Source organism: Chrysochloris asiatica, unplaced genomic scaffold, assembly GCF_000296735.1.
Source record: "Chrysochloris asiatica unplaced genomic scaffold, ChrAsi1.0 scaffold00100, whole genome shotgun sequence".
Lineage (NCBI taxonomy): Eukaryota > Metazoa > Chordata > Mammalia > Afrosoricida > Chrysochloridae > Chrysochloris > Chrysochloris asiatica.
In genome coordinates this window covers 1,037,088-1,054,862 of record NW_006408618.1, presented here as the reverse complement: position 1 = coordinate 1,054,862, position 17,775 = coordinate 1,037,088, and the positions used below count along the sequence as shown (strand labels likewise).

Here is a 17,775-nt window from a genome sequence, read left to right as displayed (position 1 = left end):
GTGGCAGCATCGATGGGCTCAAGCATGGCAACAATTGTAAGGTTGGCTCAGAACCGAGAAGGGTTTTGTTCTGTTGTGCATAGGGTGGCTATGAGTCAGTACCACCTCAATGGCACCTAACAACAACAACAGCAACAACAACATATATGTAGAAATGACGTTTCCTGTCAAAACAGAGCTATCTTGTGTAGAAAACAGTACGTTTTGAGTCTAGACTCATGTCTGTGTGTGCCATACTAGGACAGCAATTGAGTTATTGTTGTTGGTTCAATGGTTTTTTGATATTGAATACACACTATTCAAGGCCCTCAAGATTTATTTAGATAGAGACATATCAGTTATTAGGTTACTCTATCTTCTTTTTCAAACCTTTCTAAATTGGGAAATAAATGCTCGTAAAAGTGATCCCTTCCCCAAATAAACTCCTGAGGTAAGTATTCTACTTAGATTGACATCAGTTGTTAGCTGCAATTTAAATATTGGAAAGTCAGTCAGTCGTAGAATCTGGTGCATAAGAAATATAGTTTATGAGAAAAACAAAATTAATGGCACACTGCCAAGTTTAATTTCCTGTCTTTTCTTTGGTATGTATTAAAAACAAGTTTTGTTTTTTTTTTAAACTTAAAAAAAGTTACCACCTAAGAAAATAGACCAAATACATATTTATAAGGAAATAAAAATAATATGAAAGGAATAATTTAAGATTTACTTAAAATTGAGTATTTTTATTTAAAAATGGTCAATGTTTATTTGACTATCATATAGAGTTATAAATACATGAAGGTTCAGATATATGAAAACAGTTAAGGGGGGGGGCAGAGGGATGGGTGATTTTGCTTTTCTAGCCCCTACCCCCCACAACAGGCACATTATAGAATTTCTTTAAATAGTAAACTTGTTTCGTTTATTTAAAATAGGTTTCATGTATAAAATCATGGCAATGATGAAGATATATATAAATAAGTTACTTGTGGTGTGGTACTGTAGGATCAGCACAGGACTGCGAACTACAAACTTGGCAGTTCTAACCCACCAGTTGCTCCTTGGAAACACTATAACAGGGTTGCTATGAGTCAGAACCTACTCGAAGGCACTTTCACAACAAGAAGACAGATGTTAGTCAAAAAGTATTTTTACTAGGGTTCCAGTTCATTCAGGCACAGGTTTATTCACAACTGTTGTTGTTGTTGTTAAGTGCCGTCGTGTCGGTTCCGACCCATAGCGACCCTGTACAGGGTTTCTGAGGGTGTAAATCCTTACGGGAGTAGAAAGCCTCATCTTTCTCCCGCGGAGCGGCTGGTAGTTTCGAACCGCTGACCTTAAGGTTCGCAACTAACCATATTTAATTCAGTTTTCTGTGATCCATGGATAGCTGAAGACAAGTTCTCTCAGTAATATACTTGTCTTAGTCTTGTTAAAGTGCCTTCAGGAAAAAAAGGTATAATCAAGCAAATTTTGAAAACAGAAAACAGCATAAAAGTATTTACAATCTCATTTGGCTGTATGTTAATATCTACAATGTTTTCTCCCTTCCCTACTTTGTTAATGAAAGCAGTTCTGTGAGGATAACTATATAATAATTGTTATAAATAAAAATAGAAGACTTACTCATGCATACCCTGTTCAGTTCTTTCCCTCCATGATCTCATTTAATTTTAGCAACCACTCTATAAAGCTTTTGTTGTTATTGTTAAATGTGGTAGACACTTACAACTCACAGTGACCCTATGAAGGATTTTCAAGGAGCCGCTGGTGGGTTTGAACCACCAACATGGAGGTTAGCAGTCCAGGGCTTATCCTACAGTGCCACACCAGGGCTCCTCTCTATAAGGTAGTGGTTGTAGGGACTATTATTATCTTCATTCTAAGAAATGTGACATTTGAAATGAACAAAAGGCTAGGCAATTGGCCCAAGACCCCACAGCCTGTAACTGAGCATCTGGTACTTTAACCTACAGAATTTGACACTACCCTCGAGGAGCAGTGGTGTAGCATGTGGCTGCTACCCCAAAGGTCAGCAATTAAAACCCACAAGTCACTCAGCAGGATAAAGATGTACAAAGTCTGTTTCCCAGTGGTCGAGTTGATTCTGCCTCATAGTGACCCTATAGGATAGACTAGAAGTGATCTGTTGGGTTTCTGAGGCTATAAATATTTATAGAAGTAGACTGACTCATCTTTCAAAGAGCCTTGGAAACCCTGTGGGTCATTTCTGACCTACAGGGTTGCTATGAGTTGGAATCAACTTGATGGCAACGGGTTAGTTGGACAGAGATTCTGCTTGAACTCGCATGCTGTACTTGAACTCTCATATTGCCAGCCATAACAAACTTTTAAAAATGTACACATTATTCTATTAACTGGCTCAGAACCCTCTAGTGGCTTCCTGTCTCATTCAGAATAAAATCGAAAATGTTCACCATTTTTTTCCAGTGGCTCCTGACCATCCTCTTGGAAACCCATCTACCAATTTGTATTCATTATCTCTGTTTCAGACACACTAACTTCTTCCTGTCATCTAAAACACTCTGCATTTCTTAGTCTTCGACCAAGAGTACTCTCCTTCAGATTTTCCTATCATTTACTCCTCCCCTTCCTTGTGTTATTGCTGCTGTGTGCCAACCAGTGAATTCTGACTCACTGCAACCCTATAGGACATGTTAGAACTGCCCCCATCGGCTTTCCAGGGCCGTAAATCTTTACAGAAGTAGACTACCCCATCTTTCTCCCCCAGAGTGACTGGTGAGTGAACTACTGCTACTTGGGTTAGCAGCTGAGCACTAAGCCACTGCACCACTAGGCTCTTTGAGTAGTACACTCAACTTTAGCTCTTCACAGGCGTCTTCCCTGGTTGCCTTGATCAAATAGTACTTCCCCACTCCATACTCTTATTCTCTGCGCCTATAAGTTACTTTTTTTTCCCCCTTTGGTAGAACTTACCACTATCTTATAAAACTATACAGTTAGTAGTTACTTGTTCATTTATTTACTATCTGTTCCATGAGGGCAGAACCTTAATGACACACCTGTGTCATTAGTACACAGAAGCAGGCCTGGGAAAAAAAGCACATGAATACAAGAGGACTTCAAAATGTTCTTGGAAAAATTCCATTATCTTTTAATTCTGTTTTTCCATGAACTTTATGAAGCAAGCCCCTTGTAGATTTCTACAGAACAAATGAGTGAAAAATTAGGTATATGTGCAATTTAAAAATATATAATATTTTAAAACTAAACATACCAACATCAATGAATAGAGACGTATAATAGGTACTGATTATAACTGACAACAAAATTAACAATAGTATTCTGCTTTTTAAATGATTTCTAATACGCTGTTTTCAGTGTGCTAACTATCTGTGCAAATATGTATGAATACAGTAGGAGGAAAGCTGCACAACCATATAAAAGCACTTCTGTAACTTGTGTATTACCATGAAAAATACTGACTTCCATTTGTAGGCTCCAGAGTATGTAGCAGGACTCATTTTTTAAGCGAGAACCAGAAAGGTTCTGGGTTGGGAAGGGGTTAAGAGGTCTCTACTTGTCTGTCAGTTTGTCGTACTGTGGTGGCATGTGAGTTGCTGTGATTCTGGAAGCTATGCCACAGGTATGTTAAATACCAGCATGGTCACCCATTGTGGACAGGTTTCAGATAAGCTTCCAGATGAACACAGACTACTATGAAGAAGTGACGGACTACTTCCGAATCTTTAATCACTGAAAAACTTATGAATAGCAGAGAAACAGTCAAATATAGTGCTGGAAATGAGCCCCTCAGGTTAGAAGGCACTCAAAAGGAAACTGGGGAATAGCTGCCTCCTGCCCCCTGCCTCATTCACAGTTGACCATGATGATGAGAACGGAGTAAAATCTGTGGGAGTAAAGCCCATGGGACCTTCATTTGCTGATGGGGCAAATTCAAAAAGAAGAGAATCATCTGAAAACATCCATTAATAACTGGAATATGGAATGTATGAAGTATGAATCTAGAAAACTTAGAAATTGTCAAAAATGAAATGGAATGCATAAAAATCGATATCTTAGGCATTAGTGAGCTGAAATGGACTGGTACTGGCCATTTTGAATCTGACAACTACATGGTTTACTATGCCAGGAAGGACAAATTGAAGAGGAATGGTGTTGCATTCATTTTCAAAAAGAACATATCCAGATCAGTCCTGATGTACAATGCTATCTGTGATAACACCCATGCGCCTACAAGGAAGCCCAGTTAATTACCACTATTATTCAAATTTAAGCAGTAACCACTAAAGCCAGTGAGGATAAATAGAAGAATTCTACCAACTTCTTCAATCTGAAACTGATCAAACATGCAATCAAGATGTACTGATCATTAGTAGTAACCGGAAGGCAAAGGTTGGGAGCAAAGAGGAAGGATCAGTATTTGGAAAATATGGCCTGGGTGATAGAAATGATGCTGGAAAACGCATGATAGAATTCTGCAAAACCAATGATTTGTTCATTTTAAACACCTTCTTTAGACAGCATACGAGACGACTATACACATGGACTTCACCAAATGGAATATTTAGAAATCGAATTGATTACATCTGCGGAAAGAGATGATTGAAAAGCTCCAAATCATCAGTCAAAACAAGGACAGGGGCAGATTGTGAAACAGACCATCAATTGCTCATATGCAAATTCAATATGAAGCTGAAGAAAATGAAAACAAGTCCACGAGAGCCTTGTTTGACCTTGAATATAACCCACCTGAATTTAGAAATCATCTGAAGAACAGATTTGATACATTAAACACTAAAGATGGAAGACCAGAAGAGTTGTGGGATGACATCAAGAACATCATACATGAAGAAAGCAAAAAGCCATTAAGACAGGAAAGAAGGAAAAGGCCAAAATGGATGTCAGAAGAGACACTGAAACTTGCTCTCCAGCATAGAGAAGCTAAAGCAAATGGAAGAAATGAGGACGTACAAGAGCTGAACAGAAAATTCAAAGGTCAGCTTGAGAAGATAAAGACAAATATTACAATAAAATGTGCAAAGACCTGGAGTCAGAAAACCAAAAAGGAAGAACATGCTCAGCATTTCTCAAGCTGGGGGAACTGAAGAAAAAATTCAAGCCTCGAGTTTCATTATTGAAGGATTCTCTGGGCAAATTATTGAATGAGGCAGAAAGCATCAAAAGAAGATAGAAGGAATACACAGAGTCACTGTACCAAAAGGAAATGGTTAATTTTCAACCATTTCAAGAGGTAGCATATGATCAAGAGCCAATGATACTGAAGGAGAAAGTCCAAGGTGCATTGAAGGAATTGACAAAGAGCAAGGCACCAGAAATTGATGGAATAAAAATGGAAATCTTTCAAGAAAGTGAGGTGGCACAAGAGGCACTCACTCATCTCTGCCAAGAAATCTGGACGACAACTATCAGGCCAACTGATTGGAAGAGATCCATATTTGTGCCCATTCCAAAGACAGGTGACCCAATGGAATGTGGAAATCATTGGACAATATCTTTGATATCCCATGTGAGTAAAGTTTTACTAAAGGTAAAACAGAAATGGCTGCAAGCATACATTGACAGAGAACTTCCAGAAGTTCAAGCTGGATTCAGAGGAGGCCATGGAATGAGGGATATCATTGGTGATGTCCAATGGATCTTGGCTGAAAGCAGAGAGTATCAGAAAGATGTTTGCCTGTGCTTTATTTATAATTTATATTTACCTGTGCTTTATACACAAAGGCTTTCGATTGTGTGGATCTTGACAAGCTATGGACAACATTGAGAAGTATGAGTTATTCCGGAACACTTAATTGTGAACATGAGGAATCTGTACCTGGACCAAGAGGCAGTTTTTCGAACAGAACATAGAAACAGTGAATGATTTAAAATTAAGAAAAGTGTATAAGAGTGTTGTATTCTTTCACCATACTTATTCAACCTGTATGCTGAACAAATAATCCGAGAAGCTGGGTTATATGAACAAAAACGTGGCATCAGAATTGGAGGAAGACTCATTAACAACCTGCGTTATGAGTTGTTTAGCAGATGATACAACCTTGCTTGTTGAAAGTGAAGAAGACTTAGAATACTGATGAAGATCAAACAGCACAGCCTTCGGTATGGATTGCATCTCAATGTAAAGAAAACAAAAATCCTCACTACTGGACCAATACACAATATTGTTACCAATGGACAAACGATTGAAGTTGTCAAGGACTTCATTCTTCTTGGATCAACCAACAACACTCATGGAAGCAGCAGTCAAGAAATCAAATGACATACTGCATTAGGCAAATTTGCTACACAAGACCTTTTTAAAGTGTTGAAGAGAAAAGATGTCATTTTGACTAAGGTGCGCCTGACCCAAGCCATGGAATTTTCAATAATCTCATATTCCTGTGAAAGTTGGACAGTGAATAAGGAAGACTGGAGAAGAATTGAAGGTTTTGTGTTATGGTGTTGGAGGAGAATATTGAAAGTGCCATGGGCTGCCAAAAGAATCAACACATCTGTGTAGGAAGAAGTGCAGCCAGAGTATTCCTTGGAGGCCAGGATGGCCAAACTTTGTCTCTCATACTTCAGACACATTGTCAGGACCAGTCACTGGAGAAGGATATCATCTTTGGTAGGGTTGGAGGGTCAGAGAAAAAGGAAGACCCCCAGCGAGACGGATTAGCAAAATGGCAGCATCGATGGGCTCTAGTGTGGCAAAAATTGTGAGGTTGGTCCAGGATCGGACAGTGTTTCGTTCTGTTGTGCACATGGTTGCTATGAGTTGGTACCGACATGATGGCACCTAACAACAACAAGTGAACTAAAACAATAGAAATGAGGAGACGACTTAAACACATGTCCTCAATCCTTTACTCCTGGAATTCTGTGTTAAATTCCTATACAATCCCAGGGAAGTGGTCAGGTTTGAAAACCCCCCACATATGCTTCAAGTATCCTATATTGCACACATCTCAGACATCCTTTTGAAAGGCATTTGTGGTGTAGTGAATCATTTAATGTCTCTTCTAAACTTAGTCTTTGTAACTCTCACCAAACAAGTCTTTTCCTGGTGCATTTAGGTAAGAGAAAGTTGGAGACGATACCGATTAGGATGATATGATTCTGTTGTGAGTGGTTGTTGACAGAGTTTGTTGTGATTTCAAAAACTTAGAACTCTAGCGTAAATAAAATGAGCCATCTCAGAAGCAAGAAAGGGGGATTTCAGTACTCTCAAGGAAGAAGATGCAGGAGCAGAACACATCCTTTGGACCCCAAGATTCCTGTGAATCAAGCCTCTTTAACCCAGGGTCAGAAAACTGTGATACTGCTGAAGTAGCAAAGCAGTAGCAATAGCAGATCCAAGAACAAAAGAACAAAGACAGAGTGGTGCACTTCCCAGCCCACAGAGCAAGTAAGTAGAATGACCCTGTCCAGGAGGCCTAATTGCAGAATGGGACACCTGCAAGCACTCAATTGAAGAAACTAGGTTTACTGACCCACATAGCTAAAGCCCAGTTCTTTCAGGTTGAAGCTTATAGTAGAGTGTGTGTGCCTTGTGAGCATTTATCAGCACTCCAAAAAGGGCTTTATAACATTGTCTGAACAAGAAAGAGGCTAGGCCAAGGGGCCGAGTGCCAGAGAGAGTACTGCTTATGGGCATGGCAGAGCAAAGATTGTCTTGACTGGAAGAACTGTGCCCTTAATATTTCTGATCCTGAATTGTAACCTATCCTGGAGTGGTGTTGCAGGGTAAGTACTAGACTACTAACCACAGATCAGCAGTTCAAACCCACCAGCAGCCACTTGGAAACCCTATGTGGGTCGCTATGAGTCAGAATCAACTCAATGGCACTTAACAACAACAAGTTTCCCTAATAGACCTCCTAACTGAGTATGGTGTCTGAATTCTGTGTGGCCATTGCAATGAATTATCGAACCCAGCTGAGTAGAGTGTACCATGGGAGGGATGGTTGGTGTTGTGTGTGTGTATGTGTATATATACATATATGTATGTATATATACAGAGTCCTGGTGTGGCGCTGTGGGTTAATGCACCAGACTGCAAAGCCGTTTGAACTGCAAGGTCGGTGGTTCAAACTCACCAGCTGCTCCTTGAAAACCCTATATAGGGTCACTATGGGTCGGAATTGACTCAATGGCACTTAACAACAACAACATATACACATACACACACACATATATATATTTTTTGGCAGACTCTAACTCTATTTTTGACCTAGAAAGGACTTGACTGGTGCATGACCAGTCCTATAAACTGATCTAGAACCCAGCAAACACTGTGACCGTCAAGATGACCTAAATCCCAAGGCTCTGCCTCAGGGCTTATATTTATTGAGAAAAACCTGGACAGCACAGCTTCTCAGGGAGAAGCAACGAGTAAGCGTGAGAACCACTTCTCAGCAGAGCGTGTTTAATGGTGTGTGTACACATGTTGGGTATTCCTTAAAGTTTAAATTCAAGACATCTGTGTAATATTACATTTTCCAAAGAACACAAAGAGAAGGTCTGTTTATGACCATGAATTAGAGAAGTATCCAAGACACTTGAAATATATTAATAAAGATAAGTATACGTGGGAAGGGTAATAAATATCTTTTGCTCTTTCATACTCATAATGACATTCACCAGAGTTTAAATACAGACATAGCTATGGATAAAAGTAATAAAAACAGAAAAAAAGGAACTAGATTTTTATAGAACTAAGTCTGTTTTTAAGAATGTGAAATATTGGTGCTATCATGATTATATACATATAGATGCTGTGGGTTAATGCACCAGATTGCAAAGCTGTTTGAACTGCAATGTCAGCGGTTCAAGCTCACCAGCTGCTCCTCGCAAACCCTATACAGGATCGCTATGGGTTGGAACTAACTCGACAGCACTTCACAACAACAACAATATAAAATGACTATATGAGATTATTCTAGACTTCTTGTTAAAATATGATAAATGTTGTTAAGTACCATGGAGTCAATTCTGATTCATAGCTTTGAAAAATAAATCTTTGTGGAGCACAAAGCCTAATCTTTCCCCCATGGAGCAGCTAGTGGGTTTGAACCACTGACCTTATGGTTTGCAGTCCAGTGCTTAGTCTATGGAGCCACCACGCTCCCCTAGCAACAAATACAGATTGCTTTTTAAAATATGATAATACATGTGGGATAACATATAAGTGTAAATAAAACAAAAGAGCTCTCCTTGGGTGTCACATCACATACTATGGTTTATGGCAGAGCATCATTTTTTGTTTTTTGTTTTCTGTAAATTGTATTCCAATTAACTTAAAACACAAAACTCTAATGGAGAAAAAGGAACATAAGCCAAGTATCCATTAAAACAGTGTCAAATTAATTAAGTCAACAGAGCACTTGTTTTTCCAGATACTGGAGCTAACATGTTATCTTGAACATGGTCAATAGTTGAGAAATAAATATAAAAACATATCCAACTTACTAAAGATTTATCAGGATAGACCCCAGCTCTTAGGAGTGATGCCTTCCAGCTGTCGACATCCTCCTGCGAGTCACATGCCAGCTCAAGGAAGCGGTAGTCTTTGTATACGTTCCTGGAGTGAAAAAGGAAAACCATGTTCTGAGTTTTGAATCAAGTTCAAGTAGATTGCCACATCTTTTTCCAGTAGGGCTGCTGGTCGCTGCTAGTTGGGCATTTAACCACTGTGCCACCAGGGGTCCTGAAAGAGAGATTGCTGTTGGTAAGTGCCATGGAGTCAGTTCCCACTCATAGTGACCCTCATAGGGGTTCTAAGGCTTTACATCTTCTCAGGAGCAGAAAGTCTCCTCTTTCTCCTGCAGAGTGACTGGTGGGGTCAAACAGCTCACTTAGTGGTGAGCAGTCCAGTGTTTGTCTTACAGAGCCACCAAACTCCCAGAGAGATACTGTGTTGTTGCTAAGTGCTGCTGAGTCAGTTCTGATTCATAGCAACCCTGTGTAAGCATCTCAGAAGCTGTACATTTTTGTACAAGCAGAAAGCCTCATCTTTCTCCCAAAGACTGGCTGGTGGACTCGAATCACCGATCTTGTGGTTTGCAGTCTAGTTCTTATCCTCATCCCCAAAGAGATACTTGTTGCTGTTAAGTGCCATTGAGTCAATTTCGACTCATAGTGACCCAGTCTAGGGTTTCTGAGGAGCAACTAGCGGGTTTGAACCAACAACCTTGCAATTCAAACTGACTTTGCAACCCAGTGCATTTTCCTGCAGTGCCACCCCAGGACACCCAAAGAGATACTGTTGTTGCTGTTGTTATGTGGTTTCAAGTCAGTTCGGACTCATAGCGACCCTGTTTAGGATTTCCAAGGAGCAGCTGGTGGGTTTGAACTGCTGGCTTTGTGATCCACTGTCCAGTGCTGATCCTAAGCACAACACCAGGAGTCCAAAGAGATACAAAATGGAATGACAAATGCAAAACAAAGTGATCTACATATTGGGTGGTTCAAACCCAGAAGCCACCTTCATAGAAGACAGACTGTTTGCTTCTGTAAAGACTTGCTGCTACTGCTGTGTGCCACGGAGTCGGTTCTGACACATAGCGACCCTGTACAGGGTTTCCAAGTACAGGGTTTCCAAGGCTGTAAATCTTTATGGGAGCAGAATGCCTCATCTTTCTCCCGCAGAACAGCTGGTGGTTTCGAACTGCTAACCTTGTGGTTCGCAGCCTGATTTGTAACCACTACGCTACCAGAGCAGTCTTAGAAACCCTTAAGGAGTAGTTCTACTCTGTCCTATCAGGTTGCAATGTATCAGAATTGACTCAATGACAGTAGGTAATCCAAAAAATTAATTTAAAAACATTGGTGTTGTGTGCAGTTGAGTCAGTTCAGATACACAGCATAGGTTTTCAAGGAGCAACTGGTATGTTTAAACAGCCAACCTTGCAGTTAGTCCAGGGCTTATTGCATAGTGCCACACCAGGACTCCTTTAAAGTACTAAACAGGACAAAAAGAAATACCATACAACAGTATTATGAAGAATAGAAAACAATCATAAATTTGTGTGCACTAAACATAACAAAGCAAACAACAAAATGCTACTAGAAAAGCAAGCTGAAATCAATATAATACAAATTAGACAGCAATTTTAATATAACTATTCAAATTGGGCAAAGAATGTAGATAAAAAAAATTGGAACGTATATATAGGAAGTAAATCCCTTGAGTTAAAGATGCTGATTTAAAAAGTGACACCCCTCAAAAAAAAATTAAGAAACATAATTCTAGATGACCCCTGTATCACAACAAAAAACAAAATTAAAATGATGATTTATTTAAAAAGCAATAAAAATATAAACACTTCATATGTAATCAATGGAGAACTGCAAAGGCTGTATTCATATAAAAATGTATGGCTTTAAACATGTTCATTTAGACTCCTGGTATGGCGGTGTAGGATCAGCACTAGACTGGGAACAACAGGGCTAACGGTTCAAACACACCAACTCCTCGTTGAAAACTCTCTACAGGTTCTCTATGAGTCGGAACTGATCTGATGGCACTTAACAACACCGTTATTTAGAGACAAAACATGGTTTGTTGTTGTTGTTTTTTAAAGTCAAGAGGGAATATAGACAAAAGCCACAATTAATGATATAAAAATATAAAAATAACATAAAAGATAAGGACATCTGCAATTGTTTTTTCCTTACAAATAGGTAAGCCATTTGTTTCCAAATAAGGAGGAAAACAGGAGAATAAGCATATACCAGATTACAAATGACAAAGGATACATAATAACAAATATTGATAATACTGAAAAATAAAAAATATCAAAAACCAAGAACCTAGAGGAAATTTACAGTATCCTTACAAACAAAAATTGCTAAAATGAACCGAAGAAGAACTGGACAATCCAATTGACTTTTTTTTTTTTAATGTTTTATTGTGAATTATGTGATAGTTTACATGGGAGAACATCAGCTTTACATTCATCCTATTGTGCATCATTTCATTGTTACGGTTACCATCCCCTCCAAGCATCATCAAACAACCAAAAGGTATACCCTGCAAACCTGCCCCTTGGTCATCAGCACACACACACACTCTCCCTCTCTGGATCTAGAATCCCCAGCAGTCCAATTGACTTTTAAATATACTACCTAAACTAATTAAAATTTAAAAACCTCTGCACTATTAACTACAAGACAAATGTACAAAATACATGTTTTTCTCAATACAACTAATAAATTAGAATGGGAAAATATATCATTCACATTAAGAGAAAATCTATAAAATACAGAGGATTAAATTTTATAAGCTAATAAAATTGTAAAATCTATTAAATAGTATGAAATAGAATCTTAATAAATAGAAAGCTATATCTGGATGAATTTATTTGATAGCACTGGACTGCCAGGATCTTACAAAGTGACTAATATTAGAAAATATTCTATAAGCATTTATTCATATACAGGTTAATTATAAATCATATTATAGCCATAAAACAGACTGTCATTTAAAAATCACCTTTGCTAATTTTAATAAAAATTTCATCAATGCTTTAATACTTTTACTCACTAGGGAGGTTATACATCTTCATAAATTTATATAAATGGTCTTCTTTGTCTTAATTTCATAATATTTAGGGGACAATTTTGTAGCAATGGCTTCTCATTTCTTTAATTTGCATTTGACTCTTTCATTCGTTTTACTTTTTAAAAAGACATATCTGTTATAAATACATACAACATGATAGGATTTTGTTTTTCCTCCCAATGTGAAGATCACCAGTTGTGATTTTAAATCCTGTTTGGATCCTGCTATGACAGTATGCTCGGTCTTAATTTTGTCATTTTGATATATGCTTTTTAAAAGATGCCCTTTACAGTTTCCCTTGTTTATGTCACTAGACTTAAACTACCTCTTTTGCTTCTATCTCTTTCAGAGTTTTCAGTTCCACAGGTGACTTCATTAAGTGTTTTAAATATTTCTTGAATTCATATGCTTATATATATGAAATTTAGGAATAAGATAATAATTATTGGCTTCTTGACAAATCCAGCAGCTTTTACTTTCTGCCACTTCATTTCATAACATTTGCTAATCTATCTAGAAAAACTCTCTCTGATGATTATTTCTGAATTATTGTTTTCACATTTTTCAAGAATATCTCTCTTTTTCTTTTTGTTGTATTCAATTTTGCTCCATTTAAACTTACTTATATTTCTTTAATAATTTAAATAATTATGTAGACTTAAAGTCACTATGTTTTACATCAATTAGCATCTATCAACAGGCAATTTTCCAGCTAGACTTTGCCATTTATACATTCTTACTTTGCTTCATTCTCTGAATTGGTTTCACAAGAGAGAGTGACTTCCTGGATTCCTTGGTGCGGGCTCCACATTTTTCACAGTAATGAAGTTAGGATCCGTTAACACTTCTTTCTGCTGTCTTTCTGTTTCTGTCTTAGGCTAAAAACATGCACTCACTGGTCATGGGTAGTTTTCCAATCCAGTTTGCTCCTCAATAAGTCTACAAATAGTTGTGATTGCTAGTTTCCAGTGCTTTTTTTGATTTCCAATTTCTGCTGTGTATGATTGGATGCAGCAGAGGATGGAGGAGGAGAAGAGACACGTAAGTGTGTACCATCTTAAAAAATAAATCATCTCATCTAATCATAGCCAGACAGTAGTTGGCTATAGAGCTGTTTTTAAATTGAGGAATCTTAGGTTAAGGGAAACTAATGACTTTCCAATAATCACATAGTAATAACTGGCAGAATCTGTGCCTAGCACTGACGTTGTTGTTAAGTGTCATTGAGTCGGTTCTGACTCAGAGCGACCCTGTATACGGTTTCCGAGGAATGGCTGGTAAGTTCAAACTGCCAACCTTGCAGTTCAAACTGACCTTATAGTCGAGTGTTTATCCAATAGCACCACACCTACTTGTCAATTCCAACTCATAGTGACCCTGTAGGGAAGAGCAGAACTACTCCATAGGATTTCCAAGACTGCAAAGCTTTACAGAAGTGAGCTGCACAGCCTTTTGCAGAGCAGCTAATAGTTTTGAATCACTGACCTTTTGGTTAGTAGCCCAATGCTTAACCCACTGTGCCACCATGGATACATGCCTACTACAGTGCTTTGCAGACAGGCTTTATGCAAGAACTATTTGTTAAATGAATGAACAGTCCAAATGAATGTCAATTATGTTTATTTCTGAAGCCACCTTTATAATTTTTAATCCTTAAATTTCCTCAGAAAACCTCAAATATAAAAGACTGAAGGCACAAACTACAAAGCAGAATGAACAATTTGAATTAAAAGTGGGACTTCTTTAAAGGGAATATATTCTCTCAGTATGAAAGTGTATGACTAACTTAACCTATACCTATGGATATAGTAGCTCAAAATACCAACTGAGAGGGAAAGAGTCTTCACATCAAGTGTCAATCCTAACCCCTCTGTATACAGGGTTGAAAGGGATGAACAGTTTGAAGGGATGACAATTTAGATCTTAGACACTGGCTACCTAAAATGGGGAGGGTGGAGGACTATAAAGGGACAAAGTGACTAGCTTACAAGTTTTCAAAAGGGAGTTTAGTTTAAGAGTCTTTAGGGGAAGGTAGAGTACCCAGTGGATAGTTTTCATCTTGTCTAGAAGGGTCTGGTGAAAAGAGACGGGGATAAGATTCTTACGATTCAATAGTGAGTAATTATTATCAGGACTAATTGTGACTATCACAACTGTAAAGGTCGAAATTTTGTAACAAAACCAGAGGAATAGTTAATCTTACAGACCTGAAACAGAGGACCCTAGGACCATGAAGGGAGAAGTGCATGAGTGGAATGCATGATCCTATCCAGAGAAGTAAAAACACTAGAGATGAGGGCATGGAGAGAGGGAGCATCTGAAGACTCTGGACTCATGGAAAGAGAGCAACTGAGCGCTAGTAGCCAGGAGGCAGGCTTGCAGAATGTGCCCTTTGGTTGTTTAAATTATTATGTACTCCTGAGTGTTTTTGTGCATGACACCCCCCCCCTCAACACACACACACAAAAAACAAAAACAAAAACCAGAGGGAATGGAAGTAAATACTGTTGAATGATGATACCACACAGAAGCGATTGTAATCAAAGCAATGAAACAATGGTGTAAAGCCAATGTTCTCCCATGTAAACTAGCACTCAGTTCACAATAAAAACTTACAAAAAAAAAAAAAGTGTATGACTAGAAAATCGAAAGGTCGTATCTCTGTGACAAAACATAAAGGGTAATGAATTATCTTCACAAATTAAAAAGCTATCCATCTTTAACGATCTGTTTACCTTTCCATTTGAAGGCATTTCCACTGAACAGTGTGAGTGCCCTTTAAGATATAGAGGTATGGAGAAGGCGAAGCTGGACAGATGCCATGGGAGCTCTTGGCCAGCGGGAAAGCAGAGAGGGTGCAGACTTTCCACAGTCTCTAAGCAGATCTGAAAAATTCAGCTCTGGCCCATTCGCATTGACCTTTCTTCAGAGGATTTTCTTTCAGGGGCTCTTCACATGGAAAATCTTGATTTTTTTTTTTTTCCCCCTTAAAGGATAGCCAAATTCTTGAGAGGGAAAATAATTATCTGGTTGAAACATTAGAAGAGGGTCAAAGGCTTCTGGTGGCTTTGGCGTTTCATTTTTACCCATTTTTGTAGCCTTCATCTTAAGGCTGTCTAGACATCCAAGGAGACTTGGATACAGGTCGAAAGCACTGAACTGAGCGGATTTACTGGAACTCTTATAAATTTTGTGGACGCGGCTTCCAGGTTTTCACCCCATGCTGTAGCATGTAGTTAACACAATAATTTGTACTGACTGCATTTTTTGTTTGTTTGTTTAGTCTATTTCAGCTGGGATCATGCAGATATGAGCTTCTGAATGATCTCACTATGAAATCCAACTGAACTATGTATCTTACAGTTTAAAGATGTAAAAATCATTTCATAGCTAAAAAGAGGCATGGGGAATTTTATCCCATAGATGAAAAATTGTCAAGTGTTACACTGAAGAGAATAAGATCACATTATAAGCTCATGTTTTTAATACATGTGTAACTTTCATTTCTATGTCATAAGAATGCCTTTGGGAGTTAAAAATATGATTCTTCCTACCTATGAGACCAGGTATTATGAATCCCCCTAAGTTTTTTAGTCTCTAGTCCAATGCTCCAGTTGTTTTGTGCCATAGAGTCAGTTCCGGCCCACAGTGACTCTATATAGGGTTTCCAAGGAGCGACTGGTGAGCTTGAACCACTGACCTTGTAGTTCAAACGGCTTTGCAGTCTGGCGCATTAAACCACAGCACCACACCAGGACTCCAATACTCCTGTCAAATATTTCTCAAATGAAAAGGTTTCTAGGTAACTCAGTATCTTTCTTGTCCTCCCATGTATTTATGAAAGGATTTTCAGAAACCAAGATCTCAGGAAATTAACACAAATCTATAGGTACAATGTTACAGAGTAAAGAGTTTGGTAGAAATTTTTGGCTACTTTCTGGATAGTAAATTTTTACTAATGTTAAATTAACTTACATAGCTCTAGTAGCATAGTGGTTGCTAATCTCAAGGTCAGCATTTAGAAACTACCAGCCATTCCATGGGAGAAAGATGCGGCTTTCTGCTCCCGTAAAGATTTACAGCCTCAGAAACCCTATGCAGGGTCGCTATGAGTCAGAACCAACTCCATGGCACATGAACACTACTACCACCACGTTCTGTTGTACATAGGGTCACTATGAGTCAAAACAATAGCAAAAGCTAACTTTTTGTTAGCATTTTGGTCAGTCGGATTGAGCAGTAAATTGTTGTTGTTACATGCCACGGAATTGGTTTCGACTCATAGCGACCCTGTATAGGATTTCCGAGGCTGTAAGTCCTTACAGGAGCAGAACGCCTCATCTTTCCCCCATAGGATAAGCCCTGAACTGCTAACTGGCAATTCAAACCCACCAACCGCTCCTTGGAAACAGTATATAGGGTCTCTGGGTTGGAACTGACTCGAGGGCACTTAACAACAACAACATTATATCCCTAGAAAAAGAATTCCAAGATTTCCCCTTCTGTATATTTTGTCTTGCTTCCTTGTGGTCTTTGGTACCACTTGAGATCGCCAGTCTGATGAAATCAAACGGATGGGACTAGACCTTTGAGTCTGGGGCTGACCTCTCCACAATTGTTTAATCCGTCAGTGAAGTTCACAATTTTCCCAGCTCTGTAATGAGCAGTGATTTCTAATCTGCCAATGTAACCATGCTTCATTATCACAATGGTGGCTTTGGAGCATGCAGTTGTTGTTTAGTGCTGTCAAATTGGCTCCAACTCATAACGATCCAGGATTCATAATTTCCAAAGAGCAGCAGGTGGATTTCAACAGCCGACCCTGTGGTTTGCAGCCCAATGCTTAATAACAGTGCCACACCAGGAGCATGGCCTGGAAAAAATCTAGTATTTGTCTCTCTTCTTGGGACTATTAAGAGCATCAGCCAGGATGTTCATGTATACCATTATGGAAGCACACACAGACTGTGAATAGAGGGTGTCATAGGGTTTTCTAGGCTGTAGCCTTTACAGTAACAGATCGACAGGTCTCGGTTCAAACTGTGGCTGAACACTTAACTCTTCGGTCATCAGGGCTCCTTTAACTAGACTTTCCTGCTTGAAATCCAACCCATTCCATTTATTAGATGGCATTGTGTAAGGAGCTACGGTAGCATAGTTATAAGTTAGTCTGCTAAGCTCAAGATCAGCAGTTCAAAACCACCAGTTGCTCCATGGGAGGA

General features: G+C 38.7%; 1 protein-coding gene across 4 annotated transcripts in view; it reads right to left on the bottom strand.

Moving 5' to 3' along the window:
• DNM3 (dynamin 3) overlaps positions 1–17,775 on the bottom strand; it is a 1,007,215-nt gene that overhangs the window by 185,891 nt on the left and 803,549 nt on the right. For all 4 annotated transcript variants that reach the window (XM_006867044.1, XM_006867045.1, XM_006867047.1 and 1 more), the window contains one exon: positions 9,460–9,571. In XM_006867044.1, coding sequence (XP_006867106.1) covers positions 9,460–9,571 — 112 coding nt within the window. The remainder of the gene's footprint in view (positions 1–9,459; positions 9,572–17,775) is intronic.